At 43.9% G+C, this 19,487-nt stretch overlaps 1 protein-coding gene across 1 annotated transcript in view; it reads left to right on the top strand.

The window, feature by feature from the left end:
- Positions 1 to 19,487, top strand: part of GPR39 (G protein-coupled receptor 39) — a 304,862-nt gene that overhangs the window by 83,410 nt on the left and 201,965 nt on the right. The window contains exon 4 of the mRNA XM_074363537.1: positions 17,304 to 18,287. Within this exon, the coding sequence (XP_074219638.1) occupies positions 17,429 to 18,287 (859 nt within the window). The 5' untranslated portion in view covers positions 17,304 to 17,428. The remainder of the gene's footprint in view (positions 1 to 17,303; positions 18,288 to 19,487) is intronic.

The raw sequence follows: 19,487 nt of genomic DNA on the forward strand, positions 1-19,487 counted from the left end.
GTGAGTCTGTTTTGTAGATGAGTTCATTAGTGTCTTCTTTTTTCTTTTTTTAGATTCTACATATGAGTGATAGCATATGGTATTTTTTTCTTTCTCTTTCTGGCTTACTTCACTTAGAATGAAAATCTCCAGGTCCATCCATGTTGCTGCAGATGGCATTATTTTATTCTTGTTTATGGCTGAGTAGTATTCCATTATATAATTATACCACAGCTTGTTTATCCAGTCATCTGTTGATGGACATTTAGGTTGTTTCCATGTCTTGGCTATTGTAAATAGTGCTGCTGTGAACATTGGGGTGCGTGTATCTTTTCAAATTAGAGTTCCCTCTGGATACATGCCCAGGAGTGGGATTGCTGGATCATATAGTAAGTCTATTTTTAGTTTTTTTGAGGAATCTCCATACCATTTTCCATAATGGCTGCACCAAACTACATTCCCACCAACAGTGTAGGAGGGTTTCCTTTTCTCCACACTCTCCAGCATTTATTGTTTATAGACTTTTTAATGATGGCCATTCTGACTGGTGTGAGGTGATACCTCATTGTAGTTTTGATTTGCATTTTTCTGATAATTAGTGACACTGAGCATTTTTTCATGTTCCCATTGGCCATTTATATGTCTTCATTGGAGAATTTCTTGTTTAGGTCTTCTGCCCATTTTTGGATTGGTTTGTTTTTTTCTTATTAGGTTGTATGAGTTTATGTATTCTGGAAATTAAGCCTTTGTTAGTCGCATCATTTGCAAATACTTTCTTCCATTCCGTAAATTGTCATTTTGTTTTGCTTATGGTTTCCATTGTTGTGCAAAAGCTTATGAGTTTAATTAGGTCCCATTTGTTTACTTTTCCTTTTATTTCTATCGCTCTATTTCGATTGCCCTAGGAAAACATTGCTAAGATTTATGTCAGAGAATGTTTTGCCTATGTTTTCTTCCAGGAGGTTTATAGTGTCTTGTCTTAAATATATTTAAGTCTTTAAGCCATTTTATTTTTGTGTATGGTGTGAGGGAGTGTACTAACTTCACTGATTTATATGCAGCTGTCCAGTTTTCCCAATGCCATTTGCTGAAGAGACTGTCTTTTCTCCATTATATATTCTAGTCTCCTTTGTCAAAGATTAGTTGACTGTAAGTCTATGTGTTTATTTCAGGGCTCTTTATATGCATTTTTCTAAAATCAAACTCTTCTCTGTTGACTACATGGGCCAGGCACTTTCACAAACAAAACGAGGTACATCAGGTCAGTTGGGGAGTGTAGTGTCTAAATGCTGGTTCCTGGAGTTTCACCATCCAAGTTCATAATCCTTCCATTGCATCTTCCCCAACCTCAAGCTCCCTCATGTCTAAGATTTAAGTTCTGCATTCCTAAGAACGTATTTATTCTTTTGCTCTTTACTCAACAGTGAAATTTATTAAATCGTATTAATCATTCTCATTTATCTTGTAGCATATCCTTGAATTTATTTTTATTTTCACTGGAAAACTTTCTCTAAGTTTTTTAAAAAGAATGGCTTTACGGTAAATCTATTGAGGCCAAAAATGTCTAAAAATATCTTCACTGTGCCCTCAATATATATGATATTTGATGGCAAACAAGCACATGAAAAGATGTTCAACATCACTAGCCATTAGGGAAATGTAAATTAAGAACATGATGAGATATCACTTCATACCTATTAGAGTAGCTAAAATAAAAAATAATGACAATCAGGATTAAGCAGCTAGTAAATTAAATCGTGCTATTTAGTTTAAGTATAAAAAATAACGACAATACCAAATGTTAGTGAGGATATGAAGAAACGAGATCGTTTACACACTTGCTGGTTAGCATGTAAAATGGTACAGCCACCTGGAACGTAGTTCAGCAGTTTCATTATAAAGTTAAATGTACACTTACCATATAACTTAGCAGTTGTACTCAGATAAATGAAAATATATGTCCACATAAAAACTTGTACATGAATGTTCATAGTAACTTTATTTGTAATAGTCAAAAACTGAGACCAACCAAACTGTGAATGACTAAACATACAGTGTACATCCATACCATGGCATACTACTCAGCAATGAAAAGGAGTGAACTATTAAGATATACCAACTCAGATGGATCTCAAGGGCATTATAGTAAGTGGGAAAAAAAACTTCAAAAACTCACATGTATGATCCCATTTATATGACATTCTCAAAGGACAAAATTATAGAGGTGAACATTCAGCATGCCAAGGATTAGGAACAATGAGAGGGGTGAGGGTGGGTGTCAACATAAAGGGGTAGAATGAGGGAAATCTTTGTGGTGATAAAATAGTCCAGTTATCAAGATAGCATTGGTGTTCACACCAGTGAATGGCCATCATCAAAAAGTCTGCAAATAATACATGCTGGAGAGGGTGTGGGGAAAAGGGAACCCACCTACTCTGTTGATGGGAATGTAAATTGGTGCAGCCAATATGGAAAACAGTATGGAGGTTCCTTAAAAACCTGAAAATAGACTTACCCTATGATCCAGCAATCCCAGTCCCGGGCGTACATCTAGAAAAGATGAAAACTCGAATTTGAAAGATACATGCACTCCAATATTTACAGCAGCACTGTTTACAACAGCCAACACCTGGAACAAACCAGGTGTCCATTAACAGATGAACAGATAAAGAAGATGTGGTGGGGGTATATATATGTATATAAACATTACTCAACCATACAAATGAATGGAAATACTGCCATTTGTAGCAACATGGCTGGACTTAGGCATGATCATACTAAGTGAAATAAGTCAGGCAGAGAAAGATAAATGTATAATCTAAAAATATAATACAAATGAATTTATCTATAAAGCAGAAACAGACTCACCAACATAGACAACAAACTTATGGTTTTAAGGGAGAAGGGGTGGGAGGGATAAATTAGGAGTATGAGATTAACAGAGACACATTTGTTAATCAGATAATAATAATAAACAGATAAGCAACAAAGATGTACTGTATAGCACAGGGAACTATATTTAATATCTTGTAATAACATATAATGGAAAAGAATATATATCTGAATCACCTTGCTATAATACTGAAACTAATACAATATTGTAAATCAACTATACTTCAATTAAAAAAGGACAGAAGTAGTGTTACATGAATTTACACATGTGATAAAGTGGCATAGAACTATGTTTTTTAATGGTCTATTATCTGAACACACACACACACGCACACAATTCTGAGGTCTAAGTTACTTTCTTTCCACATTTTGAACATACTACTCAGAAGTCTTTGCTCTAGTGATGTTGATGAGAAGTGTGATTTCAAGGTGATTTTTGTATTTTTGTAGGTAATCAGTTCTTTTTAAATCTTAATTTCTCTCTAGTATAGGTGTTGAATAATAAAGGGTTTATTTGGCCTTTGTCGCAGATTCCTGGCATGAGCTTGTTAAATCCTTGGAATTTCCTGAGTGGACCCCTAGGTAGCATCAGGATGGTGGCTGATCACCAGAAAGACCAACCATGTCATTAGATGGTTTGGATGTTGAGCCTGCCTGACCTCCAGGGAGAGGAGGAGTAGCTGAAGATTGAGTTCAAGCCTGTGGTTAATGATTTACTTAATCCTGCCCTACATAATGAAACTCCAGTAAAAACTCTGGATGCCCAACTCAGTGGAGCATCCAGGGTGGTGATGAATTGATGTGCCAGGAGGGTGATGTACCCTGATTCTGCAGGGAGGGGGCACAGAACCTCTGCCTTCAGGATCCCCCCAGACCTCATCCTCTGCATCTCTTCGTTTGGCTCCTCTGATCTGAATCCTTTATTATTAAAACTGTAATTGTAAACACAGTGCCTCCTTGAGTCCTGTGAATCAGTTTAGCAAATTATTGAATCTAAGGGGATTGTGGAAGCCCCACATTTGTAGCCAGTCAGTCAGAAATACGAGTGGCCTGGGGACCTCCTGAACTTCCAGCTGGTACCTGGAGTGAGGGAAGTCTTGCAGAGGATGGAACTCTTCATTTGTGAGGTCTGTGCTTACTCCAGGAGGTTGGTCCCAGAACTGAATCGCAGTCCCCTCAGCTGGTATTACATCGTGAGATTTGCTGTCTCATCTTTTATGTGACTTCTTCATTCCAGTGATTTTCTACCTTTTATTCTGGGATATTCTTATTAATTATTCCTTCAAGTATTTCCTGTCTTCTGTTTTCCTGGTCCCTCAGGGACTCGTATTCTAGGCACTGGGCGCCGTGCATGAGGTTTATTGCAGGGTGTTTTGGGGTCAGCAGCTGGTGGGGAGTGAAGAAGGCAAAACTGGACAAAGGGCAGAGCTGACTTGTGATACAGTCACATCACAGGACTCAGCTGATCTCACTGAGAGTCAGGTGGCCTTTTAGAATTGTCCTCGATTAAGGCGAGGGGGTTGGGTTGTGTGCCCCCATGCCTACCAATCATTGGATCTAGGCTGCCCGCAGAAGGCATTGTGACCTTGGATGAACCAGCTCTCTTTATCCAAGGATGGTTCATGGAGAGGGACTCAACTGAGGGCGGTCTATCAGCAATCCTCCTGTTTGGGGGAGTACTGAGGAAATGTGCCCTTCATCACTTAAGTGGGGGGAGTTTGGGTCAGAAGTTGAAGAACTATGGCCCATGGACCAAATCCAGCCCACTGCCTGTTTTTGCAAATAAAGTTCACAAGGCATTCTCCCTGTGTGTGTCTGTCGTCACGCAGTCTTCCCTCTGCACATGTCTGCCTCTGTATCTCTTCTCCTCTCCTTACAAGGACACCAGCCATATTGGATCAGGGTCCCTCCTGATGACTTCAGGGTAACTCAAGTATATCTGCAAAGACTATTTCCAAATAAGGTCACATTCACAGGTCCTGGGGGTTAGGACTTCAATATACCTTTTGGGAAGGGGGTGCAATTCCACCCATAAACAACCAGAAAACATCATCATTTGCCATTTGATGAAACTTTTTGCAAGATAAAACCTCAAGTCCATGTTTTGGATGCAGTAGGGAGGCAACTCCTTCCCACTGGCAGGTGTGAGAGCCGAGCAGGTAGGAGTTGCCCAGGTGATTTCTCTTGTCTGTTACCTTAGCCACCAAAGGCCAGGAGACAGCAAATAGATTTCTCCCCAGTGCCTGACAACCGTCCCTAAGGTGGCTTGAGCTTATCTACTAACCACCTTGACAGGCTTGTAAAAGTTTTGCAACATCTTTAAAAAAAAAAGAAAGAAATTCCAGCAGGCAGCAAGCTGTCCATGTCAGAGCCAACTGACCTGCTGCCAGCAGTGCTCTACATGTCTTAAGAAGTCCTTATCTTCTTTCTACCAACATTTCCAGTTATTTTCTAAAGGAGATCTATTCCCAGAGGGATCCATTTTTTTTTTGATATAACATCATCACCCCAAAAGTTAACCCTTGATGGATACCAACTGAGAGGTACCTCCAGTGGTGTGCCAGTCAGTGTTTAAAAACCAGGTCTCCATAAAGAAAAGAGGCTGGGGGTGGGGGGAGTCCTGATCTGTACCTTTTGCCAATTTCTGTGGTATAAATACTCCCACCGTGATCAATTTCAAGCTACTTATGAGAAGTCACTGAATATGGAATTGGAAAGAAATGTATACAAGCAGTTCTTATGAGCTGGTATGAGATTACACCAGCACATCACAGAGCATCTCAATATAGGGAGAGAGGAGTATGATTTGGGACATCCAGGGATGATGTCCTGGAGCAGGTAGATGTTGAAGGGTTGAAATGATTTGGTGTTATTTCTGTTACTACACATCCTCATCATTTTAGCAATTTCCGACTCTTGCTCTCTGGAAATAGACTGTGAGCTTCCTCAGGGCAGAAAATGTGTCTTATTTATTGTGACATCCCTATAGTATGCATTTCACAAGTGTTTGTTGAATGAATGAATGAATGAATGAATGAATGGAAAATAATTAAGTGAAAAGGCTCAAGGCATTTCAGGAAGGGGGAACGTTCATGGTGTGGGCAGAGCACAGGAGGAAGGGGTGAATGCACAGGAAGTTTGGGGTTCAGTGAGCAGCCCATTCTTGCTGGCGTACAGTGTTGAGATGTGGGGTCTCCCAGTTACTTTGACTGTATAACAGAACACCCCAAAACGTAATGCCTTAAAACATCAACATAGTTATTTTGATCATGCATCTAGAATTCAGACAGGGCTCGGCAAGGTCAGCTCATCTCTGATGCACTTGTCATCAGCTGGAGTGGCTTGAAGACTGAAGGCTATAATCACCTGAAGGATGACTCATTCGCCTGGTGATTGGGCGGGGACCACTCAAACAGCTGGGGATTGAACTATCCGGGGCTCCTTGGATATCTCTCTAGTTCTTTGAGGTCTCTCTGCAAGGTCTCTCCAGTATGGCAGCTTTGGGGCCACTGTACTTCTACATACTAGCTCAGGGCTTCCAGGATATACATCCTAAAGAGAATGAGCCAGGAGGGAGCTGTAAGCTTTTGGTGACCTAGCTCTGGAAGTCACATAGCATCACTATACTATACATTGTTGGTTGAAGCAATCAGAAACCCTGACTCAGATTCAAGGAGATGAAATCTGGACCCCATCTCTCAGTGCAAAGAGTGTCAGTCACATTGTAATAAGAGCATGTGTGATGGGGTATGTCTCTGTATTTCTCTTCCTCTCTCCCCTTCTTTCTCTCTGCCACATTTGGAAAATAAAATCTGCTACACACGGTCGATGTCTAAGGTTGGAAAGTTGGATGAGGGCAGGGCTTGAATGTCATACTAGAGAGTTTGTTTGTTCTTTTCCCCTCTGGGAGCGGCTCACATCCTGGTCCCTGGTTATTCTCGAGTTCCCCATGCATAGGTTCATCATCCATAGCAAGCCTGTGAGACCGACAGGAGGCAGCAATTATGTCTAATGTATCTTTTTAAAAATATCCTCCTAAATTGTCAGGGCTGGCCATTTGACAGCCCCTTAGACCATGAAACCCAAGTGCCCGTCTGCCTGAGTAAGCAATGATGGCAAATCAGATGGGACTAGACATGCTTCTTGCCTGTCTCCCAGCTGCGATGCACTCCCCTGTGCAAGCACCCTTGAGCTGGTGATGTTAAGGGGGCCATAATGGGACATACTGATGACAACACTGAATATCAGAATTGCCAGAGCACATCTAGAATTACTCTGGGCTTACTACCCAACAGCTCAGAGAAGAGGCCAAACCTACAACGTTGATTCTTGCAACATGAATGCCAGTCCCATCTGCCAGGGAGTGCTGGGTCTAGGCCAGACGCAATGCTCATAGTTGCGGACCCCACGCTACTAGTTGTTTCCAGGCAAAGCCTTGGTCTGTCTCTCTGAAGAGTATCAATCCAGCCTATTTGAGAGATGAGGACGTGACTTGCTTTGATTGTTCTCTCTGAGGCAGAGATGGGGAGGAGATGCTGCCTGAGTTTTGGATGAATGCCCTCCGTCCCTGTCCTCCATTCTTTCTTGACTTCTCTCTTTGTAAGAATGGAGAATTTGTTTCTTGCTGTAAGACAGTCATTGGAAGGAATCATGAGAAAGTTTGTTCTTCCTCATGTTTGTCAAACCACAGACATTCCCCAATGGAGAGAAGATGGTTCTAAGAACAGGGAGGAAGACTTTATTTAACTAATTAATTATTTATTTAATTTTAGGGAGATGGGGGAGGTAATTGGGTTTATTTATTTATTTTTTCCTTAATGGAGGTACTGAAGATTGAACCCAGGACCTTGTGCACAGTGCTCTACCACTGACCTATACCCTTCCCCTGGAAGACATTATTAATAAGATTCAGCCTTTCCTTTTGCTCCCAACTTGAAATGGGCTGTGGTCAAAAGTTGGGAACCCAGAACAGATATTATCTCATAGACTAATAGTGCTGGCTGGGCCCTGAAATGCACGTTTCATCCATGATGCAAGCGGAGGCAGGAAGGTAAACTTTGCTCAGAGGACAGGTTAGTCGTGCTTAAATGCTTGAAGCAGTTACCTGATGCTGGCCCTGCCTTCCCCAGCTGCTTTTTCCTTCCTGCACTTTTGAACCCAATCAGCAGATTCCTTATAAGCTGCAGGCTCTAGAGGCAAAGATGATGAGGTTCTTACCACTGGGAGCGTGGGGACGGCCAGGACGAAGTACAGTCATTGGTAGGACAGGGTCTGTCCGCATTTTCAAAAATAAGAAACTGTGGCTTTGAGTGGCCGACTTTTTAGTTCCAGAAGTGGTGTGTTTTTTGTTTGTTTGCTTGCTGGTTTGGTTTTTTAATGCAGGAAAGGGTTTTCACAAGGCGGCCTACACTTAAAGGGGGAGGGTGGCAGGGACAGTGACTTCTGTTCTGAAACCTGTCCTGTAAGCTGATTCACCCAGCCACACATGAGGCATGCTAGTGCAACTGAGGTCACGCTTGCCATCCCTCTTAGAGGGGCCGTTTCATCTTGCACTTAGAAGAAGCATCACACGGCCTCAAAATCTGTGTTTACACTGGCCTGTTGCCACTTGGTTGCCACAGTTCTGTAAACCACTCAAAGCTCGCATTCAGTGAAGATGTAGTTGGAGAGGGTAGCGTCTCTGTGGTTCAGTAAATTCTCGGTGTTGTGTGGTCTGTTTGGCAATAGGAAGTTCTGCTGGATGAAATACCTACCTATGATCAAGATTCCCCACGTGTCATACACGCATCCCCAGCTTTCAGAGACAAGGAATCTTGTCTCGCCTGTGAAGACAGATACCACTTTTCAGTATCTGTATCACTCTCTGCTGCCACCATTAACTCGGCAATTCCTGTCTTATGATATCTAACAGTTCACGTGCTCCTGGCCTGATGTGCAGACAGACCCCTTCCTTCCGAGGTGTAACTGTCTTACTGCCTTATGTCTCAGTGCCTTCCGGAAAGGATATGCTGAACCACTATCTGTTGATTTAATTTGAGTGGCATTCAGTGAGATGTCCTCAGTACTCCATCCCAGCTCACAGCGTAAGGGTACCTGGAGTGTTTAGCTTGTGCTTCAGGACCCTGCAGGGCCCCGGGTCCAACAGCAGGAACAGCAGCAGCTCATGGGTGTGGACATGACATTGATGACAATTAACCCTGGTCTGGCACTTCCCTGGGCCTGGCATTGTTCTAAGTGCTTTCCTTATATTATGCCATTTGGTCCTGCAGGCAGCCCTTTGAGGTGGGTACTATTATTTATCTTCAGGTTGACAGATGAGGAACCTGGGGCCCAGAGAGAGAGAACGGTGCCCAAGGTTACACAGCTGGGGAGCAGGAGATTCAAACCCAGGCAATTTGGCTGCAGACTCTGCGCTTGTACCCCCTGTGTTGTCCTGTCTCTTAGGCAAGAGCTGATACATATATGGGCACGTACCGTATGCCTGACAATTTTTAGGTAAACTTGTTAATGATGCCCACAACAAACCCAGGAAATAAGCACTGTGGTTATTTGCATTTTACAGGTGAGGAAACTAAGGTGCAAGGCAGCTGAATGGTTTACTCAGATGCAAACCCACAGGGTCTGGCTTCTGAGTCTATCGAGTCTGTTGCCCTAATCATCAAGCTGTCACGTCCTCAGAAGAGTCAGCCGATGAACAGAGTGTCAATCCTGAGTCGATTTGTGTAGGTTTACATAGCAAGAGATGGTTGGTGGATCATAGAGTGTAGGAAGACAGCACTGAAATTTCCATCCAGGCTGAAAATTGCTCTATCCCTGAACAATCGCTGAGGCTGGGGACACACAGGGTTTCTTCCTAAGAGGGCTGGGAAAGTAGTGTCAGGCAAGAAAAGCTAGTTTATTCTTTGCTTGGAGAATTTTGAGATCAGGAGATCACGACTCAGGGGTATTTGTTTCTTCCTAAGGGTCTAGACATGGGAGAAACACAGAAAGCCGGGACACTGCAGTTTCCCCTGTGCTCTGAGCGGGCAGTGTGCAGGCATGCAGCTGGGGGCAGCCCAGGGCGTAGACATTTTCTGGTTCCATCCGCCTGCAGCAGCTGTGCAAAGACATAGGGTTGAGGGGGAAGCTGGGGTGAGTATATGGTACTGGTCTCCCTCTGGATGCCCTGGACTCAATGGTCACTCTACTCTCAGGGGCTATCTGCCTCCCAGGGATGGAGAGCCCAACAGGGGGCAGGGAGACTCCCCTGCAAACAAGGAGTCTATTTCAGAGAGCTTCAAATATCCAAGTTAAGCAAAGAAAAAAGTTGTGTGCTGAACTAAAACCATAACTCATTAGCTTACCCAAACCAAAGGACACTTCTTCTTGATGGGGAAAGAAAGGGAACCTAACGCATAAAAACTGTTTTAAAAAGAGAACATGATTTCCCACTAGAAATCTGGAGCCTCTGGGCAAGGGCTCACCTAAGAATGGAGGTGGCACTCTTTTCCATCAGGTCCCCAGGAAGGACCATCCATGCACTGAGCCTTCACAGAGCATGCCATTTTTCACAGGGCCACCCCCAGCCTGGTCCAGGAAGCTGGATCCTCAGGGTCCCAAATTGTCATTGATCCTACACTCATCTAGATAGTGAGCAATGCAAGGGATGTGGACAACTAGGCTACAGGCTCCTGGTCATGGACGCGTCCTGGTAGATTAGAGAGGAGGCATTTGATGGGTGATTTAAGACATGTAAATAGGAATAATGGATGCTCAATTTGCAGGGCTATTTTGAGCACTGAACAAACCTGGTGTTTGAGCCCAATAGGTATTTAATAATGGGAGCAGTTACTGCTATTGTCACTGTGAGAGTGATCTGGTGGCAGCACTGTCACCCCACTGGGTGAAAAGTAGGGCTGACTCAGCTAATCTTACTGACTATGTGGGTATTCTTCCTCTTTAAAAAGTTCTGTTTAACAATATTGTGATATACATAAATTCACAAAGTCCATAAGACATAAATAACTGAATATTAAAAATCATAAAGCAAAATATCATGTAATTACTATCATGTAATTACTACCTAGGTTAAGAAATAAAATACTGTCAGCACCCAAAAGACCCCACCTCCATCTCATGTGTCCTTTCCAGATCGCACACTTCCACCCACCCCCAGGAGGTGACCTCCGTCCTTTTATGGAACTAACATCTTTGCCTTATAAACAAACAGTTTTATGATATATATATATCCTCATGTAATATGTATATCCTATATATATGCCTCTCTCTTTCTCTCTCTCTATATATACATATCTATATCTATCTATCTATATATATATAGAGAGAGGAGTACATTGTTTTATTGCACTTTATTGCATGTTACAGATACAGAGTTGTTTTTTTTTTTTTTTTTACAAATTGAAGGTTTGTGGCAATCCTGCATCCAGCAAGTCTATTAGCACCATTTTTGCAAAAGCATTTGCTCACTTTGTGTCTCTATGCCACGTTTTTTTTTATAATTCTCACTATATTTCAAACTTTTTCATTATTATATTTGTTATGGTGATCTGTGATCATTGATCTTTGATGTTACTATTGCAAGAAGATTATGACTTGCTGAAGCTTAGATGATAGTTAGCATTTTTTAGCAATAAAGTGCTTTTTAATTAAGGTAGGTACATTGATTTTTAGACATAATGCTATTGCACACTTAATAGACCACAGTATAGTGTAAACATAACTTTTATATGCAATGAGGAAACCAAAAAATTCTTGTGACTCACTTTTTTGCGCTATTGGCTTTATTACACTGGTCTGGAACTGAACCCACAATATCTCTGAGGCTATGCCTGTATATAGATGTACATATCCCCAAATATTATTATCTTGTCTTGTGTTTAAATGTTACATAAATTGACTTGTGTATTCTTTTGACTCTTGCTTCTTTCATCCATCATTATGGTTGGAAGATCCAACCACACTGTTTTTCTAGCAGTGGTATATCTGTTTTCATGGCTATATAGTAGCTCTTTTTTGAATATGCTGCATTTTGTTATCTATTTTCCTGTAGATGAACATTTGGGTGTTTTTTTAGTTGGGGGTAACAACTCACAATGTTACTGTACACATACCTGAATATGCATTGGCGTGACATGAGCTGTAGGGTATACACCTAGGAAGGGAATTGTTGGGTCATAAGATAGGTTACATCTAACTTTAGTAGGTGCTGCCAAACTCTATTCCAAAGTGGTTGTGCCAACTTATTCTCTCATCTGCAGTTTACAAGAGTCACCATTACTCCACAACTTCAGAGACAGATGGTATTATCATCTTTACATGTTAGTCAATCTGGTAGGTGTGTAATTGTGTTTAATTGTGGTTTGAGTTTTCATTTTCCCCAGTACTAAAGAGGTTCATTGTTTATTGTCCATCTGGATTTTTCTTCTATGACTTTTCTTTGGCTCATTTTTAAATTAGGTTGTTTGTCTTTCTGCTTAATAAATTATATCCAAATGGATACTTGATTGTCCCAAGTAGCATTTATTGAGAAGAATGGTGGGCCAGAACTCACCAGAGTTGATTGTTAAAGTTTTGGAAGTTTTGTGAGCAGATTGTTAAAGTGTGGGTAGCTTGACTTTTCAATATTTCTTTTAGGATAGGTTTAGTATTTCTGAATTCTTTAAGTTTTTGCTTGTGAAATTCTTTCTCTCTCTCCTTCTAAAGGATAGTCTTTCTGGATAGAGTATCCTACATTGCAGCTTTTCTCATTCAGGAAACTTTGAATATATCTTGCCATTCCCTTCTGGCCTGCAATGTTTTTGTTGCAAAATCAGCTGAAAGCCTTATGGGGGTTCCCTTGTAACTAACTCTTTGCTTTTCTCTTGCTGCCTTTAGAATCATTTCTTTAACTTTAGCCATCTTAATTATAATACATTTCGGTGTAGGTCTGTTTGGGTTCTTATTGTTTGAGACCCTCTGTGATTGCTATACTTGGATATCAGTTTCCTTCTTTAGGTTTGGAAAGTTTTCAGTTACAATTTCTTCAAATACTTTTTCAATCCCCTTTTCTCTTTCTTCTCCTTCTGGGACCTCTATAATGCATAGGTTGGCATGCTTTATATTATCCCATAGGTCCCTGACTTACTCATTCTGCCACTTACTCATTCCTCTGCATTATCTAGTCTGCTTTTGACTGCCTTTTAGCTCAGCTCTTATCTCAGCCATTGAGTTTTCTGTTTTTAATTGGCTCCTCCTTATAGTTTCTATTTCCTTTTTGTAGTATTCTGCATTTTTGTTCATAGTCTCTCTCATTTCCTTCAGCACTTTCATCAGCCCCTTTTTGAAGTCATGATCTAGTAGACTGTGGAGGTCTACTTCTTTGATTGTTCTTTCAGAGGACTTCTCTTGTTTTTTTAATTGGAGTGGTTCCTCTGCTTCTTCGTTTTACTTATCTCTCTCTGGCTCTAAGTGGAAGCATTCCTGTGTAGACTGTTCACGTCTAATAATTTTGTTGCAAGGTCTGTTTTTAGTATGGATGGTTGCCACATCTTTCTTCCATGTGTGTTGGTTGTTATCCCTTTGATTGGGGATGTTGTTGGTGTCGTGGTGATCAGAGCCTGCCTTGTTTGTTGAGGGACCTCCTTTTTATTCTGTGGTAAGTGTGGGTAGCTTGAAATCAGCCAAAACAGGAGTATTTATACCATGGATATTGGCAAATGCTACAAATCAGGGCACCCCACCCCCCAGCAGAGAGTCAGTCATCCACTACACCAATGGAAAAGACCGTCTCTTCTACACTGCCCCACAGTGCCGTCTCTGTCAAAGCCCAGTCCATATACGTGTGGATATATTCTTATACTATCTCATTTTTTTTCCCTTTGTCTATCCCTAGGTCAAAGCCAAATTGCCTTATATAGCTTTATAGTAAGTCTTGATATCAAAAACCTTTGAGATGGTGGAGTTTTCTATTTCAGTTTTCTGTTTCTGTTATTACTTTTTAGTTATATTGCATTATAAAGTTATCTACACTGTTTATAATTTTTGAGAATTATTAAAGTTCTCTTTATAGCTTAGTGCATAGCCTAAGGAAACAAGGTATTATTCACTTTTTAGGGTATAAATTGTTGATTGACTTTTATTTTATTTTTGTTGAATTTGAGAATCCAAAATAGATTTAAATTTACAAAAATATAATACATATGTATGGGTAAGAGTGTGTGTAGTTTTTTTTTTTACTTTGGGTGCCAATGTAAGATTTTATTATAAAAATGAGATTTAGGGCTTTAAAAAAGTGTGAAAGCCACTAGCCTAGACTATCCCTATAATGTGTAAAACGTGAATTTAAATTTGTGTAGACCCTAGAGTGACCCCAGAGTTAGAGCTGATATCAAAGGGTTCCTAAGGTATTCTTTCCTCTTACTTTTCATTAGTTTTTTTCCCTCTATACAATGTGCTAATAAAAAAAATCTAGATTACACAGAGCTAGGCCAGGTGTTATACTAGTCTTTTATCTACAAGTGAGAGCACATTAAACAGTTTTTAATTGGTCTTAGGGAAAGCAAAGGTGAAATAAAAATTCAGTTCTCCTGGACCTTTGTTCAAAACGCATTTTTCCATCTCTACTGTAAAGAGTGAATTTTAATTAACTCTATTCTCACCATTTGGTTATGCATTTGTAATCTTTGTTCACATTTTGTGAAAGGAAAATTTGATGAAAGAAATTGGACAATTATGGAACTCTTGTCTGAGCAGAACAAATTGGAATTATCAAATACATTGCAGGATGACTGGCATGCCGCAGCTGGGGGAGGAGAAGCATCAGAGCTGGTGACTTATGAAAACATCCTCTTCCCAAAATGCCACTATTCAGCCTGCACAGCCTTGTCCTGCACAGAGAGAGGGCATTGCAAAGTGGTGAGGTTTTTGGTGCCAGGCAGACCTGAGTTTGAAGCCTGCCTCTGACCTTTTATGGTAGGTCACTTAATTCCCCTGATTCTCAACTTCCTCATCTGTAAAATGGAATGATAATATCCACCTTATAGCCTTGTGAGGATTGAAAATGAATTATAGGAACGTGCCTGACACTTAATAGCGGCTCAGAGAATTACCAAGAGGAGCATTTTAAAGGAAGGATCAGTGGTGGGGCCGAGGGATACTTGTGAGGTAACTGGCTTGTTTCTTTTTGAGAAGAAAGAAGTGGGCAGGGGCAGGGGTATCTATGTGCTGGTACTGGTGCTGGAGGGGTAGGAATGGGGTCTTCCTAGATTTTCTTTTTCTCACTCTTTCTGGGGCAACAAATAACTGGGGTCTTTTGCAGAGGAGTCCATTCAGGATTCTCATCTGTAGTTACAAAAGCTCCAAGAGTCCCTGCTTACCCTGTGAGCTTTGTGGGACAGCTCTAAGACCATCAAGGTCATGGAGCTAAGCAGAGTACACCAAGGAGGAAACAAATTAGGAGTTTCCCCGCCAGCAAGTTAATAGCACATAGCATGAGTGGCAAATAGCACACATGGTGAGGAGGAGAGGGTTTGGCAAAACATACCACTTAGGGTTCCACGGAGAGGTGTCAGAGAGGGGAAAGAGAACTTTTGGCCGTGGAGCTTGTAATTTAACAGAGAAGAGAGAGAGAACTATAGCCACATAGGGTGCTAATTATAAAGCTCCAGTGGTCAAATGGCTTTTTTTTTTTTTCTTTTCTGAGATGGTGTCAAAATCAAATATTCCTTGAGGTTCTCAGACCACATGCCCAGGGATGGGTTCAGAAAATACAGCCCCTATATCTTTATGTGCATCATTTAGGACTCATTGCCTGAGCACCTACTGTGCTCCTAGGACTCCCTTCCTGTTAGAAGTGTAGGTGTACTCGGGGTTTGACAGATGTGGGTTTTAATTTTCAATTATGGCCTTGGGGAAGCACTTATCCTCTGGACACTTCAGTTTCTTTATTTTAAAAATGATCACATCACCTGATGGTGGTTGTGATAATTTAAGGATGCTTTGTAGCACAGACCTGTGCTAGGCTCTCAGAATGGACAGATGAAGAGAATCTATTTTCCCAGGTTCTCCACCTGGGACATTTTCCCCTCTCAGAGGGCTTTTGGCAATGTCTAAAGACATTCTGCTGTCACTAAGAGGCTTGGGGGCACGCGAAGGGGCATGTATATGCTAAAGATTCTACAATGTATAGGACAGCCTCCTGCCTCCACCCTCACACTTTCTTCTGATTTTGGAATTAGAAAATGAAGATGGGCCTGTTTTAGAGGTATTCCTGGCTCCCTGAAGTGAGGGAACATGTCGTGATCCCTAACGCCATTTTTAGGCGGTGGTCCTGTTGGGACGGCTTGGCAGCCTCCTCCTGCTGCCCTGGATGTCCTGGTTGAGCTCCCTCCGAGGACGCACTTCCCACCCCAGAGGCATCCTGGCGGTCGGTGCCATTCTCATCCATATACATGTCCCCATTTAAAGTCTTCCCGCTGCTGCGGGAGAGGGGCCTGAGCGGTGGGGTGAAACTGAAAGGAGGGAGCCGGTGCTCCTTGGTCCCCGGGCAGGAAAGCGAAGCAGGCCGTGTGTAGAACGCCGGGAGGCTTTGGTGAAAGGCAGGCATGCTATGGGGACCCCATTAGCCTGTTGGGGGTGACTTGCTGGGGCAGCGGCTCCAGCCAGCGCAGAGCCTGACTGTTCATTGCCAAGACCCCGAGGGCCCGATGGCAAAGCACCAAGAAGGCCAGAGCTTGCTGGCTGCGCCAGGGCGGTCCCGCCACCTGACTGGCGACCGAGGTGGACGCCCAGGTCCAGCCATCTCCCCTCCCCCCAAACTGGCAGTGGCGCAAACCTTTGACGGGACCCTAAGGCAGCTGTGGCAGTGGGGGCAGGGCAGGAGAGAGCAGTAGGTCTTATCCAGCCTCATCCCGGGACTCCATGCCCAGGAGCGCACTCCAGCTTCCGCCCGGCTGCGCCTCCTCGGTGGGATGCGCGTGGGGGCGGACGGCGACAATGGCTCGGCTGTGGCGGCGGGGGAGGTGGGGCCGCCCGTCGCCCCGTACTCCGGAGCCAAGATCTGATTTCTAGACCATGCCCGTGTGCTGAGTCAAACCCTCGCTGGGCTGGGTCTGGGCTGAGAGCACAGGCAGCAGTTATTAATGATTAATCGCTGGCCACCCCGCCTCCAGCCGTTCGGGGGAGGGTGCTCCTGGAGGGAGGGGGAGTTTGGCCGGCCAGGGTCAGGCCGCTGGGAGGGGAGCGGAGGGTCACCGGAGACGGGGGTAGGGCCTGCGCGCTGGGGGCTGCGGGCTCACTGGCTGCAGCGAGATTGGAACCTCCTTCCTCCACGGTCTCCCCGCCTCACCCAGACACACCCCCCTCAAACCCCACCCCTAGGCGCCTCCGGCCTCTCTAGGTTGGGCTGCTCCAGGAAGTTTCCATGAAAGCACCTGCAATACTGTTACCTTTTCCAGGTGAGCTCAAGAAAGCCCGGCGCCCACTCTGGTGAGTTGCTGCTGAGAACTTTGGGATCCGCAGGGAGGGAGAAGGGAAGTGACTTGGGAAGCTCTTTGGACCTGTTGGCGTGGCTGTCTTCCTCATGGCTTTACCCAGCCGCTCCAGCAGAGACTGCTCCAATATCATCGATCACAGCCATGTTCCCGAATTCGAGGTGGCCACCGGGATCAAAATCACCCTCAGTCTGGTGTACCTGAGCATCTTCGTGGTGGGCATCCTGGGGAACAGCGTCACCATTCGGGTCACTCAGGTGCTACAGAAGAAAGGCTACCTGCAGAAGGAGGTGACAGATCACATGGTGAGCCTGGCTTGCTCGGACATCCTGGTCTTCCTTGTTGGCATGCCCGTGGAGTTCTACAGCATCATCTGGAACCCCCTGACCACGCCCAGCTACACCGTGTCCTGTAAGCTGCACACTTTCCTCTTCGAGACTTGCAGCTACGCCACGCTGCTGCACGTGCTGACGCTCAGCTTCGAGCGCTATATCGCCATCTGCCACCCCTTCAGATATAAGGCTGTGGCTGGGCCCTTCCAAGTGAAGCTGCTGATTGGCTTCGTCTGGGTTACCTCCGCCCTGGTGGCACTGCCTTTGCTTTTCGCCATGGGAGTCGAGTACCCCTTGGTGACCGTGCCCAGTCACCGGGGGCTAATTTGCAACTTCTCCCGCACCCACCACCATGAGCTGCCGGAGGAGAGTTTCAACATGTCCATCTGTACCAGCCTCTCCAGCCGCTGGATCGTGTTCCAGTCCAGCATTTTCGGTGCCTTCGTCATCTACCTTGTGGTCCTGGTCTCCGTGGCCTTCATGTGCTGGAACATGATGCAAGTGCTGGGAAGGAGTAAGCAGGGCACGCTGGCAGCCTCGGGGCAGCAGCTGCAGCTGAGGAAGTCGGAGAGTGAGGAGAGCAGGACCGCCAGGGGGCAGACCATCATCTTCCTGAGTGAGTCATGGTAGAGGGCATCCTCGGAGCAGCCCCCATCCCAACCCCCACCCAACCCCCACCTGCCACTGCTTGAGGTCCTTTTAACCAAAGTCTTACCTTAAGAGTGTAAACCTAAGTTCGTTGAGCCTGAAGAGGCATTGATCTGAGCCTCTGGATGTTTATTCTCAATGTTTTGGGGACTTGGGTTATGGTCAAAAGAGCGCTCAATCAGATGTCAGAAGGTCTGGGTATATTCCAGCGTGGCAGCTGTGTGGGTGGGCTAGGTCACAAAATGTCTTGGGTAGAATGGAGGCGATAATACTGAGGAATGTGAGGGTCCAATTAGGTAATGCAGCAGAGGTGAAGGTCCTTTGAGAAGGACCAAGTTCTATTCAGATAGAAGAGCACATTCTTTTTTTTTTTTTTTTTAATTTTTATGTTCGTAATGGAGGTCCTGGCGATTGAACCCAGGACCTAATGCATGCTAAGCATGTGCTCTACCACTGAGCTACACCCTCCCCTACAGAAGAGCGCATCATTACCCTGGAGAACCTTTCTCAGGCAATTAGATTTTGCTCCCATTTTTCTCCTCCTTTGTGAGGCTGTCAGGAACATAGCCTCCAGACAGTGACTTTACTCCCCCGTAGTGCTTGTCTACCCAAGTCTTAAGAAACTGGAGCTCCCAGACACGTACTCCCCAGGATAGTGCTTGAGTATCCACTGTGGTGGGTCTGTTCCTTATCAGAGCAGAGACTCATGGCAGGGCCAGCCAGGTTTGTCTGATTCAGAAAATCTGGCTTCACAGATTCCCAGGACTTGACTGATAGTCCAGAATACCCACTTCCCATGCAGAGAACGCTGTTTGTTTTCCAGACTTCTGTTGTCATGCAAATATTTAGTCTGGTCCTTCCGTGTGTCAGGAAGGAAGGGGCCCGTGATCAGCAGCCCCCAGGGCTACAGAAGAGAGGCCTGGTGGCTGCCTTTTGAGAGATTGGGTTTTCTTGTAGACACACAATGTATATGTAACCAATGGGTTTTTAAAAAATATTTTTTAGCAGAAACAAGAAAAAGATACCATTGTGGATGTGTGAGTGAGTCAAAGGGGAGTTGCTAGAACCACTGTTTTGCTTTCTTCCCAGCTCCCTCTCCAGACATCATAGGAGGAATAAATCATGGTGCTGTTTGTTTTGGTGTGGGAAACTTGAGAAACAGGTTCAG

The sequence above is a fragment of the Camelus bactrianus genome, chromosome 5, assembly GCF_048773025.1.
Source record: "Camelus bactrianus isolate YW-2024 breed Bactrian camel chromosome 5, ASM4877302v1, whole genome shotgun sequence".
Taxonomy (NCBI): Eukaryota; Metazoa; Chordata; class Mammalia; order Artiodactyla; family Camelidae; genus Camelus; species Camelus bactrianus.